We start from the raw sequence: 25,095 nt of genomic DNA on the forward strand, positions 1-25,095 counted from the left end.
CGAGGGACTCGAACCGGCGATAAAATTCAAATGAGTGGCGCGTTCCGCTCCGCTCGCCTCGGCATGAACCCGATCCAGCGTTTCCACTGCAAGCTGCGGGGTCTGGCCGCCGTGCTGGACGAAGAGACGGCCCGGCTGCTGCGAGCGCTGGACGGCGAGGACAGCGGTGAGTGGGCGGGCGGCGGCCCCCGCGAGGGTGAGCGAAGGCCGGCTGTGCTTCTCCGGCGTCGCCGCGGGCGTCCCGTGAGTGTTGGGTGCTTGTCAGCCCCTTCCACCTTGGTCTGATCGCCAGTGCACTGCCCGCTGTTCTGTCTGGTGGGTGTGGGGTGGGCTTGAAGCAGACAGCTGCATTTTCTCCAGCAATACTGTATTTCCTGTAAAATACTCGCCGCCGCTGTTTTGTTTTTTTTTTTAATAAATAGAATTCACCACCATTCTTACTCGTATTAGACATTAAAAAAAAATGGTTTCAGGGCCGAAAGTAGTGGCGCACGCCTTGAATTCCAGCAGAAGCAGGCGAAGTTTGTGAGTTCCAGGCCAGCCTGTTTTCCATAGGGAGCTCCAGACTGACCAGGCAACCATAGTGAGATCATAAATGTTATAATTTTCATGTATCTTAAATAATATTGCACCCTGTAGACACAGAATTCTCTTATGACTAACTCTTCATTTGGATGTGTTTTTGTGACTATAAAATCAATGCACTGTAGAAAATTTCAAATATAGAAAAGTAAAAATATACATATTTTCTGTTTAACTCACAAACTGTTTTCGCTGCGTGTCTACCATTCTTATTTTAGGGGGTGAAAATGTGCTTTGCTTGTTTGTTTTTGAGCTAATGCAGCAGTATTTTTGACTATGAAAATTGCTTTTCACAAAGTGAAAATAAGTCTATATTCTTACCAAAATAATTACCTCTGCACAAGTTTCATTTGTTTTTTACGATAAAAGCTGCAATAATTTGTTAATTATTATGCTAAACACACAGAGGATAATTGCTAGCAGTTTTACTTTTTATAACTGTGCAGGCTCATGTCATGTCAGTTTGACACAGCCTAGAGTCTTCTGAGAGGAGGGAACCCAATTGAGAATGTGCTTCTGTGAGATTGGGCTGTAGACTAGCCTGTAGGCCACTTTCTTAATTAGTGATTGATGTGGGAGGGCCCAGTCCATCGCGGCTTGGGTATTCCTGAGCAAGCCACTAAGCAGCATCCTCCATGGCTTCTGTGTCAGCTCCGGCATCCAGGCTCCTACCCTGTCTGAGTTCCTGTTCTGACTTCCTTCAATGCTGGGTTATGATGTGGAAGTGTGAGCCACATAAAGTCTTTCCTCCCCACGTTTTGGTCATGGTGTTCCTTTGCAGCAATAGAAACCCCAAGATAGTGACTATAGTGATAAATCATTAAATGGACTTATAAATTACCTTTGCGATTACATACAGTAAAACCCTTGAGAATGCATTTCATTGGTTCTTAGTTGTGCAACTGTCAGTATAGAAGATTTAGATTTTAATAACTTCCAAAAGATAACTTCCTGGTCAGGTGGTGGTGGTGCACACCTTTAATCCCTGCATTCGGCATGCAGAGGCAGGCGGATCTCTTTGAGTTCGAAACCAGCCTGATCTACAAGAACTAGTTCCATGACACCCTCCAAAGTCACAGAGAAACCCTGTCTCAAATGAAAAACAAAAACAAAAAACAAAAAAAACCACAAGATAAATTCCTGAAACTTGGTGTTAGATGAGTCTTGCTTCTACCTTCACAGGTGTTCTTTATTCCAGTAAACCCAAATCCCAATCCGATTCATTAAACATTCACTATTGGTTCCCTGTAACCCTATCACTTCGCATCACACTGGCTTCAGACTCTGCCTTCCGTATGAGTGGGCCTTTCCTGTAAAAGGGCCCATAGTGTGTAACCCTTTAGCGTCATTCCCCATGTTCATCCACATTGTAGAGAAGACCACACTTGGTTTTATTCCGTTGTACAGTTGCTATATGTTGTGTTTCCGTGTTTGTAGGACATTTGTCTGTTACATGTACTTTTATCTGGTGAAGTAAGGTCTCACTGTATAGCCCTTGCTGTGTTGATCAGGGCCTGGTCTGGCCTTGAACTCACACAATTCCAACTGCTTTTGCCTCTCAGTTATGAATCAAACCCATGAGCTGACATGCCTGGGAGGTGTGTACTTTGTGTGCTGTAGTTCTTTGAAGGTTATTTGTTTGTTTTGTTGTTTTTCAAGACAGGGTTTCTCTGTAGTCCTAGCTGCCTGGAACTCAGATCAGGCTGACCTGATCCACCTGCTTCTGCCTTCCAAATGCTGGGATTAAACGCACCACACCAGCAGGATTTTTATGTCTAACGAACGATACTAAATATTTTTTTTCCTCATGCTTACTGAACTTTTTTTCCCTTGAAGACTTTGAGGATTATCCAATGAGAATTTTATATGACCTTCACTCAGAAGTTCAGACTCTAAAGGTACTATTATTATTTTTTGAATCATTTTTCCATAGTGGGTGGGTAATTTTTTTTTGTAGCTTACGCTGTCATGGGTTTGGGTCGCTCAGAGATCTACCAGTCAGCCAATGACTAAGACTTTAACAAGAGACTTTGGAAGCTTTTGATTTGCTGGCACCTGACTGATTGGCACCAGGGTTACACCTGAGAGCACTCCAAAGATGCAGCATTTGGCCATATCAACCCAGGGCTTATCCAGGCAAAACTCAAAGATTACAGGTATTTTGCCTTCGGGTAGACAGGGGCTTATTTTGACATAGTTGTCCTAGTCATCTTTTTGAGCACAGTAAGCAAGTTTGGTTACAAAAGGAGAAATAGCAGTTAGTCTTGAGGAAAAACAAATTTTACAAGATCAGTTGATTTTAAGAGTGGTCTTCAATGTCTGGGGGAAGAGGGAAGTGGGCAACTAGGGTACAGCCTGTACAGTCTAGGGACCCACATGCCTGTACAGTCTAGGGACCCACATGTCTGTACAGTCTAGGGACCCACATGCCTGTACAGTCTAGGGACCCACATGCCTGTACAGTCTAGGGACCCACATGTCTGTACAGTCTAGGGACCCACATGTCTGTACAGTCTAGGGACCCACGTTTGAGGCTTTTTCTGTTTTTTGGTATCTCGAGTGTAGTAAGTTTAAATCTTAAACACAATGATAACCATCACAAAGTAAATTAGATAATATGTACTATATTTGTTTTCCTCCTAAAAGGACGATGTTAACACTCTGCTTGATAAAGCAAGGTTGGAAAGTCAAGAAAGCACAAGATTCATAAAGGCAACAAAAGTATTGATGAAAAAAAATTCAGCAGACATCATGAAACTAAGAGAGTTTTTCCAGAAGTATGGCTATCAGTCACGTGACAAAGATGATTCAGGTTTGGTTGACTCATTTCTTATCATCTCAGTGTGCAAGAAGGCAGAATGATTGAGGCTCGACTGGGGCCTTTAGTTCTGTCTGTCAGGTCATTCCGTGAGCATTCAGCACTCTGCCTGTCAGTGGTATGCTGGGAAGCAGTCCTTGTGGGTCTTCAATAGCAAGCTTCAGGCTAATCTGGGCTACATAGTAGTAAGACCTGCAGCAAGAAATGAAACTGCTCTTGTTCTCCTTTCTATAGTGCTGGATGAAAGTGTTGTTGAGCTATTTAAAATGAAAACATGTGTTTAGTTAGCTCAGCCACTAAGTAGCTGGAGAACCACTAGGTACTCTTGTTTCTCTTACATTCAGATTTCTCCGCTGCAGAACAAGGTGCTTGAGCTATATAAATTGGTAGAGTACTTTTTTGGTTGCACACTTATTAAAAGGGATTGGTTAGTCATGGTGGCTCAGCAAAGCTGCACACACCTGTAACCCTAGGAGCCAGGGGAGAAGGGTCACTGACCTTGCTCCTCAGTGTAAGGTGGGGATATTTAATTCATCTACTTCATGAGGTAGCATGAAGAGCAGTTAAGAGCTGAGCATATTGCAGTCCTTTGGAGGCCAAAGCACAAAGATCACTTGATGGAGGCCAGCTGGTATGTTTGTTGCCCAATGTTAATGTTGCTGCTGCCATGTGGCCATCTCTCTGAGTGGCTGGCTTTAATATACTTCAATGTCTTGGTCTTTTATGAAGATGATCTTTGTATGTAAGGAAAGCATGCATGAAATCCAACAAGTATGTATTTGTGGTAAGTATGTTAGTCAACATGTTGTACTAGAATTCAGTTTAATTTGGAAGTTAGAAAATGTGTAATATAATTTGCTTTTGTCCTAAAATAATCATAGATTCAGATTCTCCTTTTTTGTACTTGAGCACCTAAAATTTAAGTCTGTGGCTGGCAAGAGGACTCTGGATAAAAGGACTTGTCACCTAACCTGACAATAATCATGGCCACATGTATCCTGTGGCACACACACAAACAAAATGTAATTAAAAATTTTCACAAAATCAAGAGTCTAAAATATTGTTACAGTTTGTGTTAAATCTAGAACGAAGTTGATTATACACCAGTTCCATACTAATAATACTTTTAGAAAATAATAAGACTGATAAATAAATCATACTGGAGAGTAAGAAATTGGATTTTATTTGTGGTTTTGGTTTTTCAAAGCAGTTTCATTTCTCTAGAGTGTCTAGATGGAATACAAGTAGGTAAGATGTATATATCAAACTTTTGAAATGAAAACTTAAAGAATCAAGATTTCATTGACATGGAACGTTTGGGGTGAGCTATTTTGTGTTGTTTTAATAATCAAGAGATTTTCTGTCTTGATGTCTGACCAGAATTTACCTCTTCGACTTTTCTTCCCAGGATGTAAGCACAAAGTCAGTGACTCAACCTCAGAGTTGGCTGTGTGTGAAGACCTTCAGGAGCCTGGCATGGAGGGAGATCTCTCCGATTCATGTGTTCCGAGCAGTTCTGTTTCTGAAAAGCCCCTACTCCGCAGCCCACAGCTTTCAGATTTTGGACTTGAGCGGTACATGGTCTCTCGAGTCCCAAACCCTCCCCAGGCAGCTGACAGCCTTAAGGAAGTGTGCATATCTGAAACCCCTCCCTCCAAAGACTCTTCGATTAGAGTGCTAAAGACTCCCAGGTGTGCTCTAAAGATGGATGATTTCGAGTGTGCAACTCCTAAATTAGAACACTTTGGTATATCTGAATATACTATGTGTTTAAATGAAGATTATACAATGGCACTTAAAAATAGGAAGACCATTAAAAGGTAAGCAACTTGAAATTTTTTAAAGATTTATATTTGTGATTTTCTTGTTTTTTTGTTTTGTTTTGTTTTTCGAGACAGGGTTTCTCTGTTTAATAGCCCTGGTTGTTCTCAACTCACTCTGTAGACCAGGCTGTCCTTGAACTCACAGAAATCCACCTGCCTCTGCCTCTGGAGTGCTGGGATTAAAGGCATGCACCACCACTGCCCGGCTATTTTTGTGAGTTTTAATTACATGTGTGGGTATGTGCTGGTGAGTGCAGGTGCCCTCAGAGGCCAGAGGTATTGGATCCCCCCTTGGGACTGGAGGTAAACACAGTTGTGAGCTGTCTGGTGTGGGTGCTGGTAACTGAACTCTGGTCCTAGAAGAGCCATATGTGATGTTAATTGCTGAACCATCTCTCCAGTCCCTTGCGAATATGTGTGTTAATTCTTTGAAAACCTTATACAGCGTTTTTGATTATATTCCTAATTCCTTTAGCACCTACCCTCCCCCAATGCATGTCCTTATTTTAAAAAAAATAACCCATGGAGTCTGATTTGTGCTGTCCATTTACTGCTGGAGCATAGGCTGCCTCCCAGGGCCACACCCTTAAAGAAAAAAAGATTCCCTCTCCCAGCAGGTAACAGTTCACTGTAGCTCCTCTGCTAAGGAAGGGACTTTGTGACCTCCTTCCTGCTCCATGTTGGGATTTTGTGTGCATTCTGTCAGAACTGTTGTGAGTTCATATGTGCAACTGCCCGTTGCGTCAGGAAAACTATTTTAATGTAGTCATCTACACCTCTGGCTCTTAGTCTTTCCACCTCTTCCAAGATGATCCCTGAGTCTTGGAATGATGTCCCATTTAGGGCTGAGCACTCGGTATAGTTTTTTACCTCCCCATGTTGACTGTTGTGGATCTCTGTGTGAATGGTCATCTGCAAAAGGAAGCTTCTCCAGGCCGGATGTGGAGGTGCACACCTTTAATCCCTGAACTTGGGAGGCAGAGATAGGCTGATCTGTCAAGAGTTCAAGACCATCATAGTCTATGTAGTAAGTTCCAGGACAGCTGGGGCTATGTAGCAAACAACAAAAATAGCTTCTTTGACACATATTCAAAGAGATGTAATAATGGCTGGGTGAGGTGGTGGGTGCATGCCTTCAGTCCCAACACTCAGGAAGCAGATCTCTTGAGTTTGAGGTCAGCCTGGTCTACATAGCAAGCTCCAGGAGAGCCAGTGCTACATAGAGCTTGTCTTAAAAAAGAAAGAGTTGGGTGAGTACACTAATCTGTGAGCAGTGTCATTACGCTTCAGCTTAATCCTATGTCCCTGTGTCAGAATTAATAGTAGTAGTTTCTCCCCTAAGATCTATCGAGCCAGGGGTATTTGTGTTAGGTGTGGGTTCTGTCTTGTATGGATCAGGCTGTAATTGGAATTAGAAAGCAGTTTTCCCAGTGGTGGTGACACATGCCTTTAATCTCAACACTCGGGGCAGATCTCTGTGTGTTCGAGGGCTGCCTGGTCTACAGAGTGAGTTCCAGGACAGCCAGGACTATTTTATAGAGAAACCCTGTCGTGGAAAACCAAAGAAAGAAAGTTGTTATTTCTGAAACTCCAGTGGGCTTATGTCATCTGTAATGTGTGGGAGTCTATGGGACCTCACCAGCAAATAACTCCAAAAGGTAACCATTCCAGGCACTGGGCTTCTTAATCTAATAGTTTGTGGTGTCTTAGGGATGGCACCATTGTTCCTATTTATAGGATAGCTCCTTTTAAACCCTTCATAGTGTGTGTGTTTTCGGGAATGTCTACAGAAGTTGGTCTCCATGACTTTTGCCAAAGATTTTTAGTGTTAGTTGTCCCTCTGTCCTGCCCTTATTCCCAACCCCACTTAATCCTCCTTACTCCATTCTACCCCCCACCTCTACACCACACACACACAATGGTGCTGTATCCATTCCACATACAAGAGGAGATGTGACATTTGTCTTTCATAGTCTAGGTACCTCATTCAGAGTGATTGTTTATAGCTCCATCCATTTATTTACCTGCAAATGTCATAATTTCATTTTTCTTATCAGTTGAATAATATTATGTTGTGTAAATGTGCCACATTTCATTATCTGTTGCCAGCTGGTGAACTTGTAAGGTACTTCCATTTCCTGGCTGTCATGAATAAAGCATCAATGAACATAGTTGAGCAGGTATTTCTAGAGTAGAATATAGACTCCTTTGGGCACATGCCCAAGAGTGGTATAGCTAAATCATATGGAGGATCTATGTCTAGCTTTATGTGGAACCTACACACTGATTTCCAGAGTCGCTGCATCTGTTTAAATTCCTACCTACAGGAAAAGAATGTGTTCCCCTTCCCTGATATCCATGCCAGCAAAACTTGGGGTTTTGTGTCAGTTGAGTTTTTGTTGTTGATTTTACTTGAGTCAGGGTCTCTGTGTAATCCTGGAAGGCCTGAAATGCACAGAGATTCCCCTACCTCTGCCTTCTGAGTGCTGAGATTAAAGGTGTATACCACGTCTGCTGTTGCCTTTTTTTTTTTTTTTTTTTTAGTCTTAGCCTTTGTGATGGGGTAAGATGAACTGCCCCTGATGTCTGTGCCAGGATCTGAAGTGGGGTCTTCTGGAAGGGCAGGAAACACTGAGCCATCTCTTGAAGCACTAATCTAAATAATTTTAGTAAAAACCAGAAGTCAAATATTGGGGTAAAGACCCAGAAGATCAGAAAACCCAGAGCAGCTGCCAGTTACATCTTTCCTCTCTTGTTCCTTAGTCCAGAAACCCCGAGATCCCGTCTACACCCCACCTTATTACTTCCTGTCTCCACCTCCAAGTTTAAAGGCATGTGCCACCACTGCCCAGCTTCTATGGTTAACTAGTGGCTAGCTAGCTCCACCCTCTAATCTCCAGGCAAGCTTTATTTGTCAGAATACAAACAAAATATCACACAACAATCTTCTGCCCGCTTTTGTAAGGAATTCAGCTATTTCATATTTTAAATCTCTTGAATCACTAATTCTATCAATGAAGTGTAAGCTATTGATCTCCGAAGTAGTGATAGATACTGTACAGTGTTCTCTCCTGTGTATTTGTGTAATTGGACAAGTCAGCTCCCCACTCCCACTCTCCACCCTGAGACAGGGTTTCTCTGTGTAGACCAGGCTGTCCAAGTCACAGAGATCTGCTTGCCTCTGAGTCCAAATGCTGTGATTAAAGGTGTGCACCCACAAGGGCAGTCAATCTTAACAAAATGATAGATTCAGTCTTTTTCCTCTAAAATAATGGCAGGTTTTTATTTTATTTTATTTTGTGTGTTTGAGTGTTTTATCTGAGTGTGTATCTGCACTTTGTTCATGCCTGGTGAAAGAGGGTGTCAGAGCCCCTGGGATGGGAGTTAGGAATTGAACCCTGGTCCTCTGGAAGAGCCGCCAGTGCTCTTAACCACTGAGCCGTCTCTCCAGCTCCCTCACCCCCAATTTGTTACTGGGCTTCAACAATTTTGCTTTCTGTCATGCTACACGAGGTTATTAATGAAGTCTTGCTAATTTAACTGAATTTGCATACTGGGTAAATTCCACAGATTTCTTTTAAGTTAGAGGTTGTTAAGCAAGGAATCACCTATTATGGCTCAATGTATGTGTCTCCACATCTTGCTTTATATATTTGTATATTTTAAATAAGTATTATATACTTTAAATATTTAAAGTAAAAAATATGTGTATCAAATATATTTTTAATTATTTTAATGATTTCTTCCATTGGTCTTTATTTCTTAAACCAAAAATGAACTACCCCAGACTGAAAGATTGAAGTTTTTCAGCAAAGACTGAATGTTAACTCTTGCGATTTTACAGTTCCCCTCTGAATAGTGCCAATGACGAGGCCATAGAGACAGAGCCTGTGACCAGTGAGAATTCTTTTGCCGTTCCTGGTTTCATAATCCAGCAACTAGAAAAAACTGGTGAGTTTAAAAATTAGCTTCTCCTTTGTACTCTTCTGGTTAACTTTGTACAAAATGACTCTAATTATAGATTACTAACTTTATGGTTACTGCATCTTTTTTGTTTGGGTTTTGTTTTGTTTTTGTTTGTTTTGGTTTGGTTTTTTTGAGACAGGGTTTCCCTAGTAGCTAGGGAGCCTGTCCTGGAACCTGCTCTGTAGACCAAGGCTGGCCTTAAACTCACAGAGATCCCTTTGTCTCTGCCTCCTGAGTGCTGGGATTAAACGCTTTTGCCACCACTGCCCAGCTTTTTTTCTTTTTTCAATGTGTACATTTGTCTGTGTTAGGGTGTCAGATTCTCTGGAATTGGAGTTACAGACAGACAGGTGTGAGCCGCCATGTTGGTGCTCTGGAAGACCAGCCAGTGCTCTTAACTGCTGAACCATTTCTCCAGCCCCTTACTGCATCTCTTTAATCTGTGGTACAGATTCTCTTTGGTACCATTCCACTTAAGTTCAGCTTGATTTCATGGGAGAGAGATACATTTTTTCAACTATCTTTATTTCATGTGTATATTTGTCTTCGCGTATATCTGTGCCACACGTGTTGTGTGTCCTGGCCCAGTAAGTTTTCAGTATTATTTCTCATTATGTGTAGTATGAGTCAGGTTTTTGTTCCCCAGTGTTAAATTTTTAATCATTTTTATTTTATGTGTGAGTATTTTGCCTGCATGTATGTCTGTACATCACATATGTGCCTGCTGCCTGTTGAGGTCAGAGGAGGGCATTAGATACCCTGGACCTAGACTTATGAGTGACTATGAGCTGCCATGTGGGTGCTCTGGAACTCAAGTCCTCTGAAAGAGCAGCCAGTACTTTTAACCACTAAGCCATCTCTTCAGCAGTCATTTATTCTTTAATTTTGGAATCTGAGTTTATTCACATTGTTGGCAAGTGTTTAAAACTGTATCATCTTTCCAAAGTTTTGCACTTATTTTTAGAAAAAAAATGTGCTAATTTCAGGACATGTTATTAATAAGCACTGCTGGTACAAGCAAGTTTAAAAACTGGTCCAGCCGGGCGTTGGTGGCACACGCCTTTAATCCCAGCACTTGGGAGGCAGAGGGGGCGGATCTCTGTGAGTTCGAGGCCAGCCAGGTCTACAAGAGCTAGTTCCAGGACAGCCTCCAAAGCCACAGAAGAAACCCTGTCTCGAAAAACCAAAAAAAAAAAAAAAACTGGTCCATACTCATGGTAACTATAAGGAAGAATATGACTGTATTCAAGAAATTCTAGTTGTTTAAAGAAAGGAAACAGGTCATTGGTGGCACATGCCTTTAGCCCCAGCACTCAGGAGACAGAGGCAGTCGGACCTGTGTGAGTTCAAGACCAGCCTGGTCTACAGAGCGACTGCCAGGATAGGCTCCAAAGCTACACAGAGAAGCCCTGTCTCAAAAAAACAAAGAAAAAAAAGGTGACACAAGAGCAAACTTTGAAGCAATGCCTTCATTCCAGTTTCTCAAGTATCTTTAGGGGCTGGAGAGATGGCTCAGTGGTTAAGAGCACTGACTGCTCTTTCAGAGGACCTGGGTTCAATTCCCAGCACCCACATGGCAGCTCACAACTGTCTGTAATTCCAGTTCCAGAGGACCTGACACCCATGGCAAAGCACCAACACATAGGAAATAAAAATTAATAAATTTAAAGAGAAAAAAAAGAAAGGAAACAGGCTCATTAGTGTATCAAAAGGAAAGTGGTGGTCGTGGCAGGCGCAGAAGAGCTGCCTGAAAAGATGCTATTCTTTTTTATTCTTTTTTAATGTGTATGGGTATTTTGTCTGCATGTGTGTCTGTGCACCGTGTGCATTTATGTCTGGTACCTTCAGAGGCTAGGAGAGGATGTCAGATCCCACAGGACTCGAGTTACAGATGTCTGTAAGCTGCCATGTAGGTGCTGGAAATTGAACCTTAGTTCTCTGGAAGAGCAGCCAGTGGCCTAACCATTAAAAAAATGAAATTAGAGCTGGAGAGATGACTTGGCGGTTATGAGCATTTGCTGCTTCTCCAGGTACGTGGTTTGATTCCTAGCAACCATAATTCTTAGCTCACAACCATTTGTAACCAATTCCAGGGACTCCAGTGTCCTTTTCTGACCTCCACAGGCACAAATATGCACAGACATTCATGCAGACAAAACACACATACACATAAAAGTAAATAAATGAATAAAAGTATGGTTGGGGAGATAGTTCGATTGGTAAAGTGTTTGCCACAAAGACACGAGGATTGACTTGGGCTTGGGTTCCCAGAACTTGTGTAAAAGTCCGGGCATACTGAAACATGCATGTTATCACCAGCACTGTGGGAGGCAGAGACAGTCGAACCCCTCAGGTTCAGTGAGAGACTGTCTCAAAAAACAAGGTAGAGGCTGAACCTGATGGTGCTTACCTTTAATCTCAGCACTTGGGAGGAGGCAGAGGCAGGCGGAGCTCTATATTTGAGGCCAGCCTGGTCTACAGAGTGAGTTCCAGGACAGCCACAGAGAAACCCTGTCTTGAAGCAAAACAAATAAAATAGAAAGATGGGGTGCAACTGAGGAAGGCACTTGATGTCCGCCTCTAGCCTACACAGTCATGTATACTGAAACACACTTGTGCATACACCACACTAACAAGTATTACACACCACTCACTCACCCAAAAGATGAGAGAGAGAGAGAGAGAGAGAGAGAGAGAGAGAGAGAGAGAGAGAGAGAGAGAGAGAGAGAGAGAGAGAACAATGTCTCATATCAAGTCTTTGAACTCACAGCAGTCCTCTTGCCTCAACCTCTGGGATTATAGGTTTGAACCACTATGTCCAGTTAAAATATATTTTTTAAAGATTTACTTATTTTTTTATGTATATAAGTGTTTTGCCTGCATTAATACTTGTGCACTGTGTGTGTAGTGCCTACAAAGGGCAGAAGAAGGCTGGAATCCTGGAGCTCTTGCTACAGGTGGTTGTGAGCTCTCCTGTGGGTGCTCAAAATCAAACCTAGGACCTCTACAAGAACAGTGAGTGCTCTTAACCACCAAGCCACCTCTTGAGTTCTGGCTTCACCCTTTCTCATCCACCACTACCTGGTTAATGTAGTCGTGGGGATTGAACCCTGGGCTTTGTGCATGAATGGCAAGCACTGTTAGTTTTATGTTAGGTTTCTTTGTTTTTGAATTTGTATTTGTTATCTGTCTCTCTCTCTCTCTCTGTGTGTGTGTGTGTGTGTGTGTGTGTGTGTGTGTGTGTGTGTGTGTGTGTGTGTGTGTGTGTGTGTGTGTGGTGTTTGTATGTGAGTATGGGTATATGCTTACCATAGTGTGCATAATGGAAGCCAGAGAAGTCACTGTGTCATGTGGGTATTGGACACCAGTCATAAGGTTTATGTGATTTTATCTGGTGAACTGTTTCAATGACCACTTTACACGGCATTTTGTTTGTTTGATTTTTGGATTTTGGAGACAGTGTTTCTCTGTATACCAGTCCCGGATGTCCTGGAACTCACTTTGTAACCAGGCTGGCCTCTAATTCACTGAGATCTGCCTGCCTCTGCCTCCCGAGTGCTGGGATTAAAGGCGTGTGCCACCAACGCCTGGCTGAATTCATTACTTTGTACTGCTCTTATAAGATGTAACTTTTGTTATATATATGAATGAATTTGACAGTTTTGACTTTTCTTGTTCAGCCAAACCACACACTATACGTAGATTTTTTTTTAAAACATTACTAACAAAATATACAGGCCAAACTGACAGTGTGTTTAACTTAAAAAATGGCTCCAGAGATGGTTCAGTAGTTAGGAGCATACTGTTCTTGTAGAGGACCTGGATTAGATTCCCAGCCCCACATCAGGCACTCACCTCTATCTTAAGAAGTTGGAATATTTATTTCAACTTAATTTTCATGCCATTTTATGTCTTCTAGATGCTGAATGCACAAATTCACCATTGCCACCTAAATTCTGCACTCCTGGTTTGAAAATTCCTTCTACAGTGGACAGTACAGCTTTGGTAAAGTTTCATGATGAGCCCCAGCCTTCCTCCTCATGACTCAGACATTACTTCTGGACTCGGTGTGTCTCACAAATTAGACCAATGCAACTCTTAGGAATGCACCATAGATCAGGATCTGATATCATGTCAAAAAATTTGTTGGAGGCAAATTGAGGCAGAGCTAACAGTATAGAAAGAAGTACAGAAATGCAAATAGCTAGTGAGAAAGCAGCCTAATGAATACAGTGAGCTTATCTAAGATCTGATGCCAAGTATCTGTCATGGTCTAAAAACCGGATGAGACCAAGCCAAAAGAATATTTTCAAGAAATTTGATGTTGTTGAAGATAAATGATAATACACGCACATATAGTTTGAGAAAAAAGAATGGGCCAGGTGGGGTTGTGGCAGCACACCATTAATCCCAGCACTCAGGATGTAGAGGCAGGTGGATCTCTGTGAGTTTGAGATGAGCCTGATCTACAGAGTGAATTCCAGGACAGCCAAGGCTACACAGAGAAGCCCTGTCTCGAAAAACCAAAAACATTATTTACTTACCATAATTCAGTGATTTATTTTTATTCTGTAGGTATATAAAAATTATCCATCGTCCAAGCCAAGTTCATCGAGTGATTTGGAAGTTAAAGATTATGCTCCGTTACTTTTAAATTCAGATGAATGCTATGAGAGCTTTGCAGACCCCCCTTCGCCTACAATTACTTCTTGTGAGAATATCAGAACACCCAGTCCTCCAGACGTCACTGAAATTCCAGAAGACATTCTTCAGGTTATTTTCCACACTATTTTTCTAATATTTTTATAATTATTATATTTGTGTTAGAGAATTGAAATTGCATATTAACCTGTCATATTTACCATCAAACCAATGTGTGACTTGGTTTTAGTGATATTACTCTCATGAGGTGCTTTCTCTTTAAGTTTGTGTCCTTACAATGTGTTGTTTCTGTTAGTTTTTAAGCTGTGGTTGCCACATTGGCTATTTATTGTTCCTTTGAAAGTGAAAATGTCACTTTCCCTGTAATCACCATAGCGGGGTGTCATTAATAACGTGTGTCTGCATTTCTCAAACTGTTTCACATGGTAATAAAATAGCTGACTGTAGTATGCCATCACCAACTAGTAGATACTACTGATGGGTCTGACTCTACTCCAGGTTACAGAGTTGGGCAATTAGTACTTAGGTGCAAAGAATTCTACGTGACTGTTTAGAGCTGTTCTGCCTCACGGGCAGCCATGAGAACTATAAACTGAGAAAATATCTAAATACCAGTAGAACTGACTCAACCCTGAAAGATCAACCAAGGGGGTCTGTTAAACTTTTCTTTTTTTTAACATTTTATTTTTAATTATGTGTGTAATATACGTGTGTGTGTCTTGGGGTGGATATGTGTACCTACCCTTGAGTACATGCCTGAGTAGTCAGAAGAGGGCGTCAGATCTAGAGTTACAGGCAATTGTGAGCTGTCCAGAGTGGGAACGGAACTCTGATCCTCTGTACAAGCAGAGCGTGCTCTTAACTGCTGAGCTGTCTCCAGTCCTTCCCTGACTACTTGCTTTCTTAGGAGATAACTAGAACGCCTGTCTTGGTGAGGGTGTATGCAGGTTCATGTTTCCTGTTGTGGTTTTCTTTGTTGTTTGCTTTCTTACTGTGATGGGGAACAACACTGGGACTTGTGTATGGTACAGAAGCACACTGCCTTTACTTATTACATGCCCAGTCCACTCAATATACTGCTTCTAGTCTTTTCCTTTTATGTTTTATTAGCATATGTTAATTATATAAAGCAATGGATTGCATATGTTAATTATATAAAGCAATGGATTTCATGTCTTTTTCTTTTTGGTTTTTTGAAACAGTGTTTCCCTGTGTAGCCCTGGCTGTCCTGGAACTCACTCTTTCTCCCTCTGAGTGCTGGGATTAAAAGCATGTGCCACCACTGCCCAGTTTACCTGATGAAATTTTCACATATGTACATAATATATTTTGCTGATACTCACAGATGCACAAACACCCATTACCTTCTCTTGCCCCACTCTCACAGGGCAAGAGAATGAGTTTCATTAAACTGTTTTAGGGATGGCTGTGTTGTGAAGACAATGTGTCACCCTCCTCATTAATGTGTCTGGATACTCAGGGAGAGGCAGGGCCTGTGAGCCTCTCCCCCTCCTAGCTGGGTGCTCATTTGCTTGTCTTTCTGTAGACTCAGTGCACATACTCAGCTGTTCTTTACCTTGTCTTCTGTCATCTACACCATCGTCAAGACCAATGCTTCCATCAACTTTAGTAAATGTGGATTAAATCTTAGACATCAGAATTCCATGTGGATTTTATTTTCTCTGCTTGTTCAATGTCTGTATGGACTGCTGAGTTTTTATTTTTTAAGTATTTTAAGTAACCTTTATCGAATTGTTTGTGGCTTTTGGGGGAGCAGGGTGGTGGTTTCCAGACAGGGTTTCTCTGTAGCTTTGGAGCCTGTCCTGAAACTCGCTGGGTAGTCCAGGCTGGCCTCGAACTCACAGAGATCCGCCTGCCTCTGCCTCCCGAGTGCTGGGATTAAAGGCGTGCGCCATCACTACCCAGCCTCATGGCTTTTCTTGAATGTTTATAACCCTTCCACATTTGTCTTTTTGTTTGTTTCAGATATTAAGAAAGCACAACTCAAACCTAGCTACTCCATTGGAGGTTAAAGCAATGTCACCCAGGAAAGGCTTCCTCAAGTATGAGGGACAGAGCATCCGAGGTGCTGCCAACAAGGAAAACTGGTGACAATAAGGCGCCATCACAGACCTTGGGAATGGTAATGGCGATTTCCCTTTTCGTTTTCATTGAAGTGTAGGTTAATAGCCTGGCTCCACCTGAGCTGGCACTGGCCCTTGATCTCATTCCCAGATTAGCAAATCTGTGTGTGTGGTAATGAATCTATTCCCAGCTTCCCTTTTGTGAAAACATTATTATTCTTGAAACAGGGTCTTACTCTATAGCCTTGGCTGGCCTGCAACTTGCTATATAGACCAGGTTGGCCTCAAATCACATATCTGCCTACCTGCCTCAGCGTATGCCACCAATCTCCTTTTAAAGATTTATGGTGTGGCCGGGCGTTGGTGGCGCATGCCTTTAATCCCAGCACTCGGGGGGGCCAGAGGCAGGCGGATCTCTGTGAGTTCGAGACCAGCCTGGACTACCGAGTTCCAGGACAGCCTCCAAAGCCACAGAGAAACCCTGTCTTGAAAAAAACCAAAAAAAAAAAAAAAAAAGATTTATGGTGTGTTTGCATGGGTACGTAAGTTTAAAAAACTGAGCTGCCAAGCTGCCTTGTCTTGATGTCCTTATTTGATTTTCTGTTTGTAGGAATTCTAGTGTGGATACATCCAATACAGAAGCTGGACAGAAATGGGGAAGCAAGATGGACTGAAGTTCTTCTCAAAATGTTCTTTAGAAATGTTAGCTGGTGAACACGGAGACCAGTGGAGGTGGAGGGCGGGCTCAGGTGGAAGGAGGGCCCACTGCTGGCAGTCTTTCCTGTTGTAGTCCATTCTAAGTGAATGTTTCCATCCCGCCACACTGTGCTGGCCTCTCCAGCTTCCATCTCTGCCTCCCGAGTGCTCTAGGAAATTTGGTGTGGCATAAAGATTATTTTGATTATGCATTGAAAATTAAGTGGAAGAGTTCCAGGGTCATTGTGTTTGTATATTTTCTTTGTTACGTAATATGAAATAGATGAGTTTCGAAGTAAAACTCTAGCCCACCTTTTGTGTGCCTTTTTCACTACCAGGCATTTGTGCCTGAGCCCACATGCCTGAACAAGACTGCTGAAGGGCTGAGAGTGGCCGGGGAGATGGCCCGCAGGCTGAAGGTGCTTGTTGCTCTTTCAGAGGGACCTGGTTTTGATTCCAGGTACCCACGTGGTAATTTACAACCATCTGTAACTCCAGTTCCAGGGGATCTGATGCTCTCTTCTGACATGGGCACCAAGCACACACAGATGCAGTACACATACTACATGCAGGCAAAGCACACATAAAATACAATAGATGAGTCTACTGAAGTTTTTAAAGAAGAGTGGTTAGAGTGTTCTAGCAAAGGTTGGGGAAGAGGCCTGGTGACTCAGGAAATATTTTAGGCAGCAATCATTTCTTTCAGTGCTGCTGAGAATATGGAGGCTGAATTTTTTTGTTAGGTTTGCCAAAGTTGATGATAGGTTTAGACATGATTTGGGGTGGACTGAAGAATGGAAGGGAGTAGAGAGATTGAGGCAGCTCTTTGGAGTTTCGCTAGGGACGGTTAATAAATGGATGGGCTAGAATGGAAAGACAAGATAGGTATTCTTCAGGGTTAGTGGTAGACTTGGGCTTAAGCTTGGCTTGTTTTCACCTTGGCCCCTCAGATTGTACAAATGTGTTTCCCTAAGCTCCACCCTCAGCACTACTGTCACTAGCCTGTCACTTGATGCTTCTAGTGCAAGCTGTATATGCTGTGGTCTTTCCAGGGTACTTTCCTACTGTCTTTAAAGGAGATCCAAGATGTTTACTGTGGCCTAGGTGACTGCTAGGGATGTTACACGAAGAAACCAGCCTTGAGGAAAAAAATAAAAACTTACTGCTCAACCAAGCAGCAGCATTGCAATCCCCAACACAGTACTGGGTGAAATGTGCAGAGTGCATCTACCTGGACACAGCCCACACAGGCCCTAGCAAGACAAGAGATGTCTCCATGTGAGCTGGTCTCAGGCCAGCTAGCTGTGCCCTGGACTTTCCATATAAGTGATCATAAACCCCTGTGCTTTATGCTACTTAGACTGTTGTTGTCAACAGTGCGCAGTATTGGGAGAATTAGTTCAGATGCCTTCCTGGCTCTCAAGTGCTATATCTGTCACACTAAGTAGAACTTGTACTATATAGCTGAGTATGAAATGTTCACCTCCCACGTGGGCTACTCACTGAACCCTTGGTTTCTGTGGCCTTTACCCTAGTCTGTGTTTACTTAACTATTGATAGTGTTAATTACTGAGATTTATCAGTAACGTTTTATTCTAAATGCCATTAGCTCTGATGGTCTCTAACTCAGTTCTCACCTTAGTTATATAATCTGACATTTCTACCTCCTTTCCTTCAGTTCTTCCAATAGTACATAAAAAGTTGGGTGAGAAGCCTAGGGTATAGCTCAGTGCCATTGCTTACCTAATGTGAAGGCCCGTGCATTTGGTGCTTAGCACCACAAGAGATTATGCACTGTGGCCCTTCTGTTAACAAGTGTCCTTTATCTGGAGTAGAAATGTCACCTCACGCTTTTGGAAATGGCAAGCTCACACCATCTCCAGAATTGTACCTCGTAGTTTCAGCGATTATTAAGACCGGTCTCTGATCTTTGTATTTACCGGTTGTCACTGCTGGAAAGCTTGGAGTGAATCAGAAATACTGCAAGTTTTTTTTGCTAGTTTATAATTACTTTCTCAAAGTTCACCTCATTCATACTCCAATTATTTTAGTTAGTTACAACCAGACCTGTAAACCCAATAGCAGGATGGTCCGGAGTTCAAGACCCTCCATAGAGAGTTCCAGGACTACAGTAGAGACAGCATCTCAGGAAAAGTTTTTATTAAGTTACTGTACATGAATCTTGCAAGTGTCTGAACCACCTCAGGGGCAGAGCAGAGGGCCGGGCAGTGCTTCCCTCTTTGGAAACAACTGACACTGAGCTGTACGCTAAGTCTCAGTTGCCTGGCTATGCATGCCAGTCAGTGGAGGCGGAGACAGACAGATTTGATTGAGTTCAAGGCCAGCTTGGTTTACAGAGTTCCAGGTCAGCTAGAGCTATGCAGCAAAACGCTGTCCAAGAAACAACCAAGAAGTATCACCACAGCACCCTTCCAGGGTAATGACAACATAACATTCCCAGTGACTTAAGTGTTTACTATTAAAAATGCCTTGGGCCGGGCGTTGGTGGCACACACCTTTAATCCCAGCACTCAGGAGGCAGAGGCAGGTGGATCTTTGTGAGTTTGAGGCTAGCTTGGTCTACAGAGTGAGTTCCAGGACCGCCTACAAAATACAGAGAAACCCTGTCTCGAGAAAAAAAAAAAAAAAACACTTTGTGCTGGGCATGTCTCTGATCCCAGGGTAGAAAGCAGAGGCAGGTAAAATCTCTGGATTCTAGGCCAGCCTGGTCTACATAGTGAGGCCCTGTCTCAAGAACAAGGGCTACAGAGAGCACTTGTTGCTTTTGCAGAGGACTCAGTTTGGTTTCAGCATCCACATGCAGCCCCACAACCAGGTGTCTGTGATGCCAGTTCTGGGGGCCTGACTACACATATGCAGGCCAACACTCATGCACTAGCTCTCTGGGCCAGTGAGATGCCTCGGTGGGTAAAGGGACCTACTACCAAGTGTGACAGCCTAAGTTTGATCCAATGATGGTGGCCGTAGAGAACCAACACCCAGAGCTGTTCGGACTCATAATCCCCTTCCTCCAAATAAACGTAATTTTATCTTCGGTTTTAGCTTACTGCCCCTAGGGATTTTCTTATTTGGAGGAAAAGAATCCGTGACTTAGTCTTCAGAGAATGGTTACCTGGCCAATATTAATCCCAACAGAATAAATACTTTTAGCTAATTTCATTGCCAACCCTAGGAAATCATAGCCATTGGCAAGTGTTTAAGGCAACAAACCAAACATGCAGTCATTCTACTGCTTTTAATCACCTTCAAGGTGGAAACCACAGCCACGTATTTTAAGAGTTTGTAATTGTATAGGAATTGAGTAAGGCAGGGTCAGTATTCCAAATGCCTGCCTTGAACTCAGTCATCACCCCTCAGCCATGGAGGTTGTGAGCCAGTGCTTGGTATATGTTCTGTACGGTCCTGGCACACACAGCTAAGTGCCCCACCACACAAGCGAGAAAGCAGGACAAGTTCAGTTCTTCCTGTCAGAATAACTATTCAGCTCTCTTCTCACTTGCCCTCACACACGACAGCTTGCAGCTCCACATGTGATACTGAAGCAAGTGTTACCTAGCCAGTGACTCACCTGCTCTGCAGGTGCTACTCAAGCTCTCACAGCTCTCCTGCACTTCCTTCACAGGACTGCTTCCTTCCATCTCCCTCCATCCTCAGCTTTTCCAGGTAGACGTGCTGTAGCCTAGGCTCTGGCTCATTTCCTCTTACTACATGCATTTTGAAGTCAAGAGGGGCCAGATCCCCTAGGACAGCAGTCAGAGTTGTGAGCCTTCATGCAGATACAGAGAATAGGACCTGGGCCCTCTGCAAGAGCAGCAAGTGTTCTTAACCTGAGCATCTCTCCAGCTCTTGCCACCATTTTATCTTGTGTCACTTCAGTGAGCCAAGCTTTTCCAACACAAGACGGTTTCTTCAACATGTCTTACTCACACAGGCCTAGAGTCTAATGCCACAAACTGACTGTACCATTTTATACAACCCCGTGGCTTTCTTGTTCTGTCTCTTGAGGGCTTAAAATACTCTACTACTTAGTAAAAACCCATGAGGTGAGACTTGTTCCCAGGTCCCCATTAACTTTCACACCTGGGCTAATTGCACACATGTATTTCACAATAGTTTTACACAGAATGCTAAGAGCACTTTTTGTATTTTACAGAAGGGCTTAAAACATACAGACTTTAATATACCAAAGTACATCCAACTCTAATTCCTAAATAAATGTGTTACAATTTGCTTAAAATTTAAAGGCTTAATGGCAAGGCTCAAGGGAGGAAAAGATTAAGTAAGTTTATTTTACAAACTGGCTGAAAAATAACTTCAAGAAAGTCAATAGAATTTAGTAGGGTCTCATCCGTCCTGAAGGAGGCGCTCGATTTGGAGGAGTGATGGCTATGTCCAGATAATCCCCTATTTGGAACTTCTGTGACTGCAGGGTCATAGAGTCATCAGTGCCTTTCCTGCCAGACATGGTGCTGCCAATCTCCTTAACTCTGCAGGGAGGAAAATCAACAGTTAATGGACTAGAGCTGCATCAACAGAGACCACAGAGAACATGAAATAGGTTTGCAGAGTTTAAGCACTACATTCAAGCTAAGACAGATCTGAATATAAGCCTAAGACACAACCACTGCCACTCAAGAAATTATCCCAGCCGGGCGGCGGTGACACACGCCTTTAATCCCAGCACTGGGGGGGGGAGCAGAGGCAGGCGGATCTTTGTGAGTTCTAGGCCAGGCTGGACCAACAGCCTCCAAAACAATGCAGAGAAACCCTGTCTCGTAAAACCAAAAAAAAAAAAAAAAAAAAAAGAAATTATCCCAAAGCTAGGCATGGTGGCATACGCCTATAATTCCAACACTGAAGCTTAATCTTGTCAGAAAGGGGTCCTGTGCAAACTCTAGAGATTACAGAAATTAAAGTAACAAGTCACTTACCGATACCCAGGTCGTTTAAGATCCATAAAAACAATCGCAAAGTTGAAGTGTGTGCCCTTCTTTCTGGCTTCTGGGTAAACTTCCTTTACTAAACTTGTCAGTTCTTTCAAGGTTGCATCCATCCTAAGGGTTTTGAAAACACAATATGATTAATAAATGTGGGTTATATTCCAGGGCCTCTCACTACATGAATTACTGGCAAGATGGCCTGGCAGGGAAAAGGCGATTTTGCTGCACAACCCTGGCAACCCAGATAAAGGCCAGGAGAGAATCAACCCCACAGTTATCCTCTGACCTCAAGCATTTCACAGGATGTGGGGTAAACAACTAGTAGTAATCATTAAAAAATTATTTGCCTCCAAATATTTCCTGTGCTGGCCTCAGTGCTAAAAATAGCAATAAATTAGTCTTGCTACAAGAGTTTAAGGAGATTTCCACATAACCACTTCTGAGGCTACATAACATCATGTGTCAGTGATGTACTTACCCACAAGTAACCAGTCCAACTTACTCAACTACAAGTTAACTGTTTAATTTCTTTTTTGGTTTTCAAGACAAGGTTTCTCTTTATTGTTTTGGATGCTGTCCTGGAACTTGCTCTGTAGACCAGGCTGGCCTCGAACTCACAGAGATCCACCTGCCTCTATCCCCTGCCCCCCCCCCCCAGTGCTGGGATTAAAGGCATGCACTACCAACGCCGGCCTGTTTAATTTCTAAAATACATAATCTCATACGTTACAGCCTCTAAACAGTAATGCATCTTAGAATCAACGTGCTGGGATAGCATCTTAAGGATATGCAATTTCTTGTTCTCTCATATAATCTTAATGATGGAGGCAGGCAAGATGGCTTAGTGGGTAACAGTGCTTGCTGCCAAGCCTGATGGAACGAACGAGAGACGTAACCTGTCCTCTGTCCTCCACACATGTACCATGACCCCATACACCACATATATACAGAAAAGTGTAATCTAAATTTGCCAGTGATTAATCCCAGAACTCAGGAGGCAGAGGCAGGCAGATCTCTGTGAGTTCAAGACCAGCCTGGTCTACAAGAGCGAGTTCCAGGACAGCCTCCAAAACAATACAGAGAAACCCTGTCTCGGAAAACAAAAAGAAAAAAAAAATTTGCCAGTGAGATGGCTTAGTATGTAAAGGCACTTGCTGCACAAGCCTGTTGTCCCAAGTTCAATCTTCAGAATCCTCAATTAATGTGGAGAGAAAATATTCCAAAAGATGCCCTCAGACCTCTACAAGTGATGTAGTTAGTAATTGCACAGTGCACAGTTCATTGGGGGGAGAGAAAGGAGAGTGTGGAGAGAGGAAAGAAGAGACAGAGCTGCCTCCTGAGAAACGGCAGAAAGAGAGCACTAAAAAATGATTTTTTAAGGACATGATATTTGGCTCCTTTTACAACATAAGCTATTATTAACTTAAAAATACTTATCTAAAAGGGGGGTGGGTAGGGGGAGGGAAACTGCAGTTGGGATGTAAAATAAATATAATTAAAAAGCTTCTGAACTCAGAACTAAAAATAGTCCTTTGGGCTAATATAACAATCTAGAACAAAAGAACTGGAAATGTAAACATCTTAGCAATGTTTAACAACCTCACTCACATTTGTATTGTTTTTGCCCATAACAATGAGAAAGTAAAACGAAAGGTCTAAACTTAAAACACCATTTTGTGCAAAGTGCTGGAAAAAAATGGCAGAGCACTAGACACTTGAGAATTAGAACACTGATGTAGTAGAATCAAGGAAAAGAAAGAGCCCATTGCATTTCCACCGTGAACTTTACAGTCTCCACACCATCAGACTCAAACACATGAAGTGCAAACACCAAGGATGTCCTCCATTTTCTATTCCAAATTATTTCTCAGATATCCCGGTAATAGAATTCAAGTCTTCCAGAACGTGCACTTCTACTAACCTGATTTTAAAAAAAAATACTACCTCCCCAGTTAAACCTTGTTTAAATCTTGTTACCAAGCAACATAGCTCTGAGCTATACACTCAGCTCCAATCTATACTGCTGTGGAATGCCACCTATTGTCACCTCTAGGGGAGGGTCTCACTGCTCGCACAGTATAACACAGCAATGCCAATGCCTGGCACCTGATAAAGCCCCAGTCTGTCATGCTAATAAGTGACTTGTAGGTGCCATAGTCACCAAGACAGACATTATTTGTATTATGATAAGTACTTTGCTCACAAAGACACAAATTGGGTCAGCAAAGGCTCGCCCAGGCTGCCATTCCCCCCTCACTACAGGCCAAAAGTCCTAAGAGGACATCCTGAAGGATAGGCACAGGTTCTAAATAAACACTACATTTCTTTTTAAAAATAAAAAAAGTCACTATTCCAAGACTTTGATATCCACGTGGTTCTGGAACAATCTCTATGGATATAGAGAGATAACAGTCTTTGAAAAGCTCATCACTATATAGAGAGGCAGTACATTATAACCTCAGGGTGTAAGGAAAGTACTGGCAAATTAGAAATCTTATTTGTTGAGACATGAAATTTTAGTATTTGAAAAGTGGCTTACTTTAAGCTATTACTGAATAGTTTTTGTTGTTGTTATTGGGGGGGGGGGTTGAGACAGGGTCTCTGTATAGTCTTGGCTGTCCTGGACTTCACCATGTAGACCAGGCTGGCCTCGAACACTGCCCACCTGTAATAAGAAATGACCGCTTGCTTAACAGGTAGAGTTTCTAGTTGTGAAGTGTGTGGAAAGATTTCAGAAAAAGACGTTGCACAACTTTGAAAAGTTAAAGTGGCAAATTTCGTGTTATATTTTACCACTTCAGAAATGAGCACTTACTGCTTCTCAAAAGCCCATTTCGATGTTAACCCGCCACCATATGAAGGACAAGCTTGTAGGGTCCTAACTGAGTGGGCAGCAAGGCAGTTAACGCAGACATAAAACATCTGCAAAGTCGTCTTCACTAAACCACCACCTTGGCCTTTCCGCCGTGGGCCAGGGCAGAAAGCAGGCGGGCGAGCCCGCGCCCCTCCCACTGAGAGCCCGGTCCCCGAGGGCGCAGCCCCAAGGCCCCAGCCCCGCGCGCCTCACCAGGTGTAGATCTGCAGCTCACTCGAGGGCACGTTCCCGCGGGAGAACTCGTCCATTCTGTGGTGGCGGCCGTTGTTGGTGGTGAAGACCCGCAGCAGGAGCGGGCAGGTCTGCGGAGAAGCGGGGCTCACTCAACGCTCGGCCGCGCCGCTTGGCCTTCCCGCCCACCGGTCCGCAGGCCGCGCCCGCCCCCACGCCCGCCCGCCCGCCCGCCGGCTCTGTCCCGCAGCGGCCCGCACCTTCTCGCGGTCGATCGGCTTCTCCGGCTCCTTCTTAATCTCCTCCTGGGTAACGCGCGATTCCACCGCCATCTTCCTCCTTCGGCCCGGGAGACGTTCGCCCTGACCTCCGACCCCTGCAGCGAGCATGAGCGACTCGTCTCTCGCGAGGAAAGGCACGAGGTTTTATAGCGAGCGAGGGGTGGGGCGGGGCGTCG

At 43.3% G+C, this 25,095-nt stretch overlaps 2 protein-coding genes across 2 annotated transcripts; one reads left to right on the forward strand and one right to left on the reverse strand.

The window, feature by feature from the left end:
* Positions 1-6: 6 nt before the first annotated feature.
* Ska3 (spindle and kinetochore associated complex subunit 3) lies at positions 7-16,944 on the forward strand. The gene is made up of 9 exons (XM_040740640.1): positions 7-166; positions 2,419-2,480; positions 3,229-3,394; positions 4,809-5,220; positions 9,068-9,174; positions 13,109-13,194; positions 13,765-13,962; positions 15,838-15,994; positions 16,546-16,944. Exons 1-8 carry the CDS (start codon positions 31-33, stop codon positions 15,961-15,963), a joined length of 1,293 nt encoding a protein of 430 aa, XP_040596574.1. The 5' UTR covers positions 7-30; the 3' UTR covers positions 15,964-15,994; positions 16,546-16,944.
* Positions 16,945-20,738: 3,794 nt separating this feature from the next.
* Positions 20,739-25,060, reverse strand: Sap18 (Sin3A associated protein 18). The gene is made up of 4 exons (XM_040740634.1): positions 24,899-25,060; positions 24,660-24,769; positions 21,584-21,706; positions 20,739-21,139 (listed from the first exon to the last, which is right to left on the reverse strand). Exons 1-4 carry the CDS (start codon positions 25,025-25,027, stop codon positions 20,986-20,988), a joined length of 516 nt encoding a protein of 171 aa, XP_040596568.1. The 5' UTR covers positions 25,028-25,060; the 3' UTR covers positions 20,739-20,985.
* Between the last annotated feature and the right edge of the window lie 35 nt (positions 25,061-25,095).

This window comes from Mesocricetus auratus, unplaced genomic scaffold, assembly GCF_017639785.1.
Source record: "Mesocricetus auratus isolate SY011 unplaced genomic scaffold, BCM_Maur_2.0 Super-Scaffold_100707, whole genome shotgun sequence".
Taxonomy (NCBI): domain Eukaryota; kingdom Metazoa; phylum Chordata; class Mammalia; order Rodentia; family Cricetidae; genus Mesocricetus; species Mesocricetus auratus.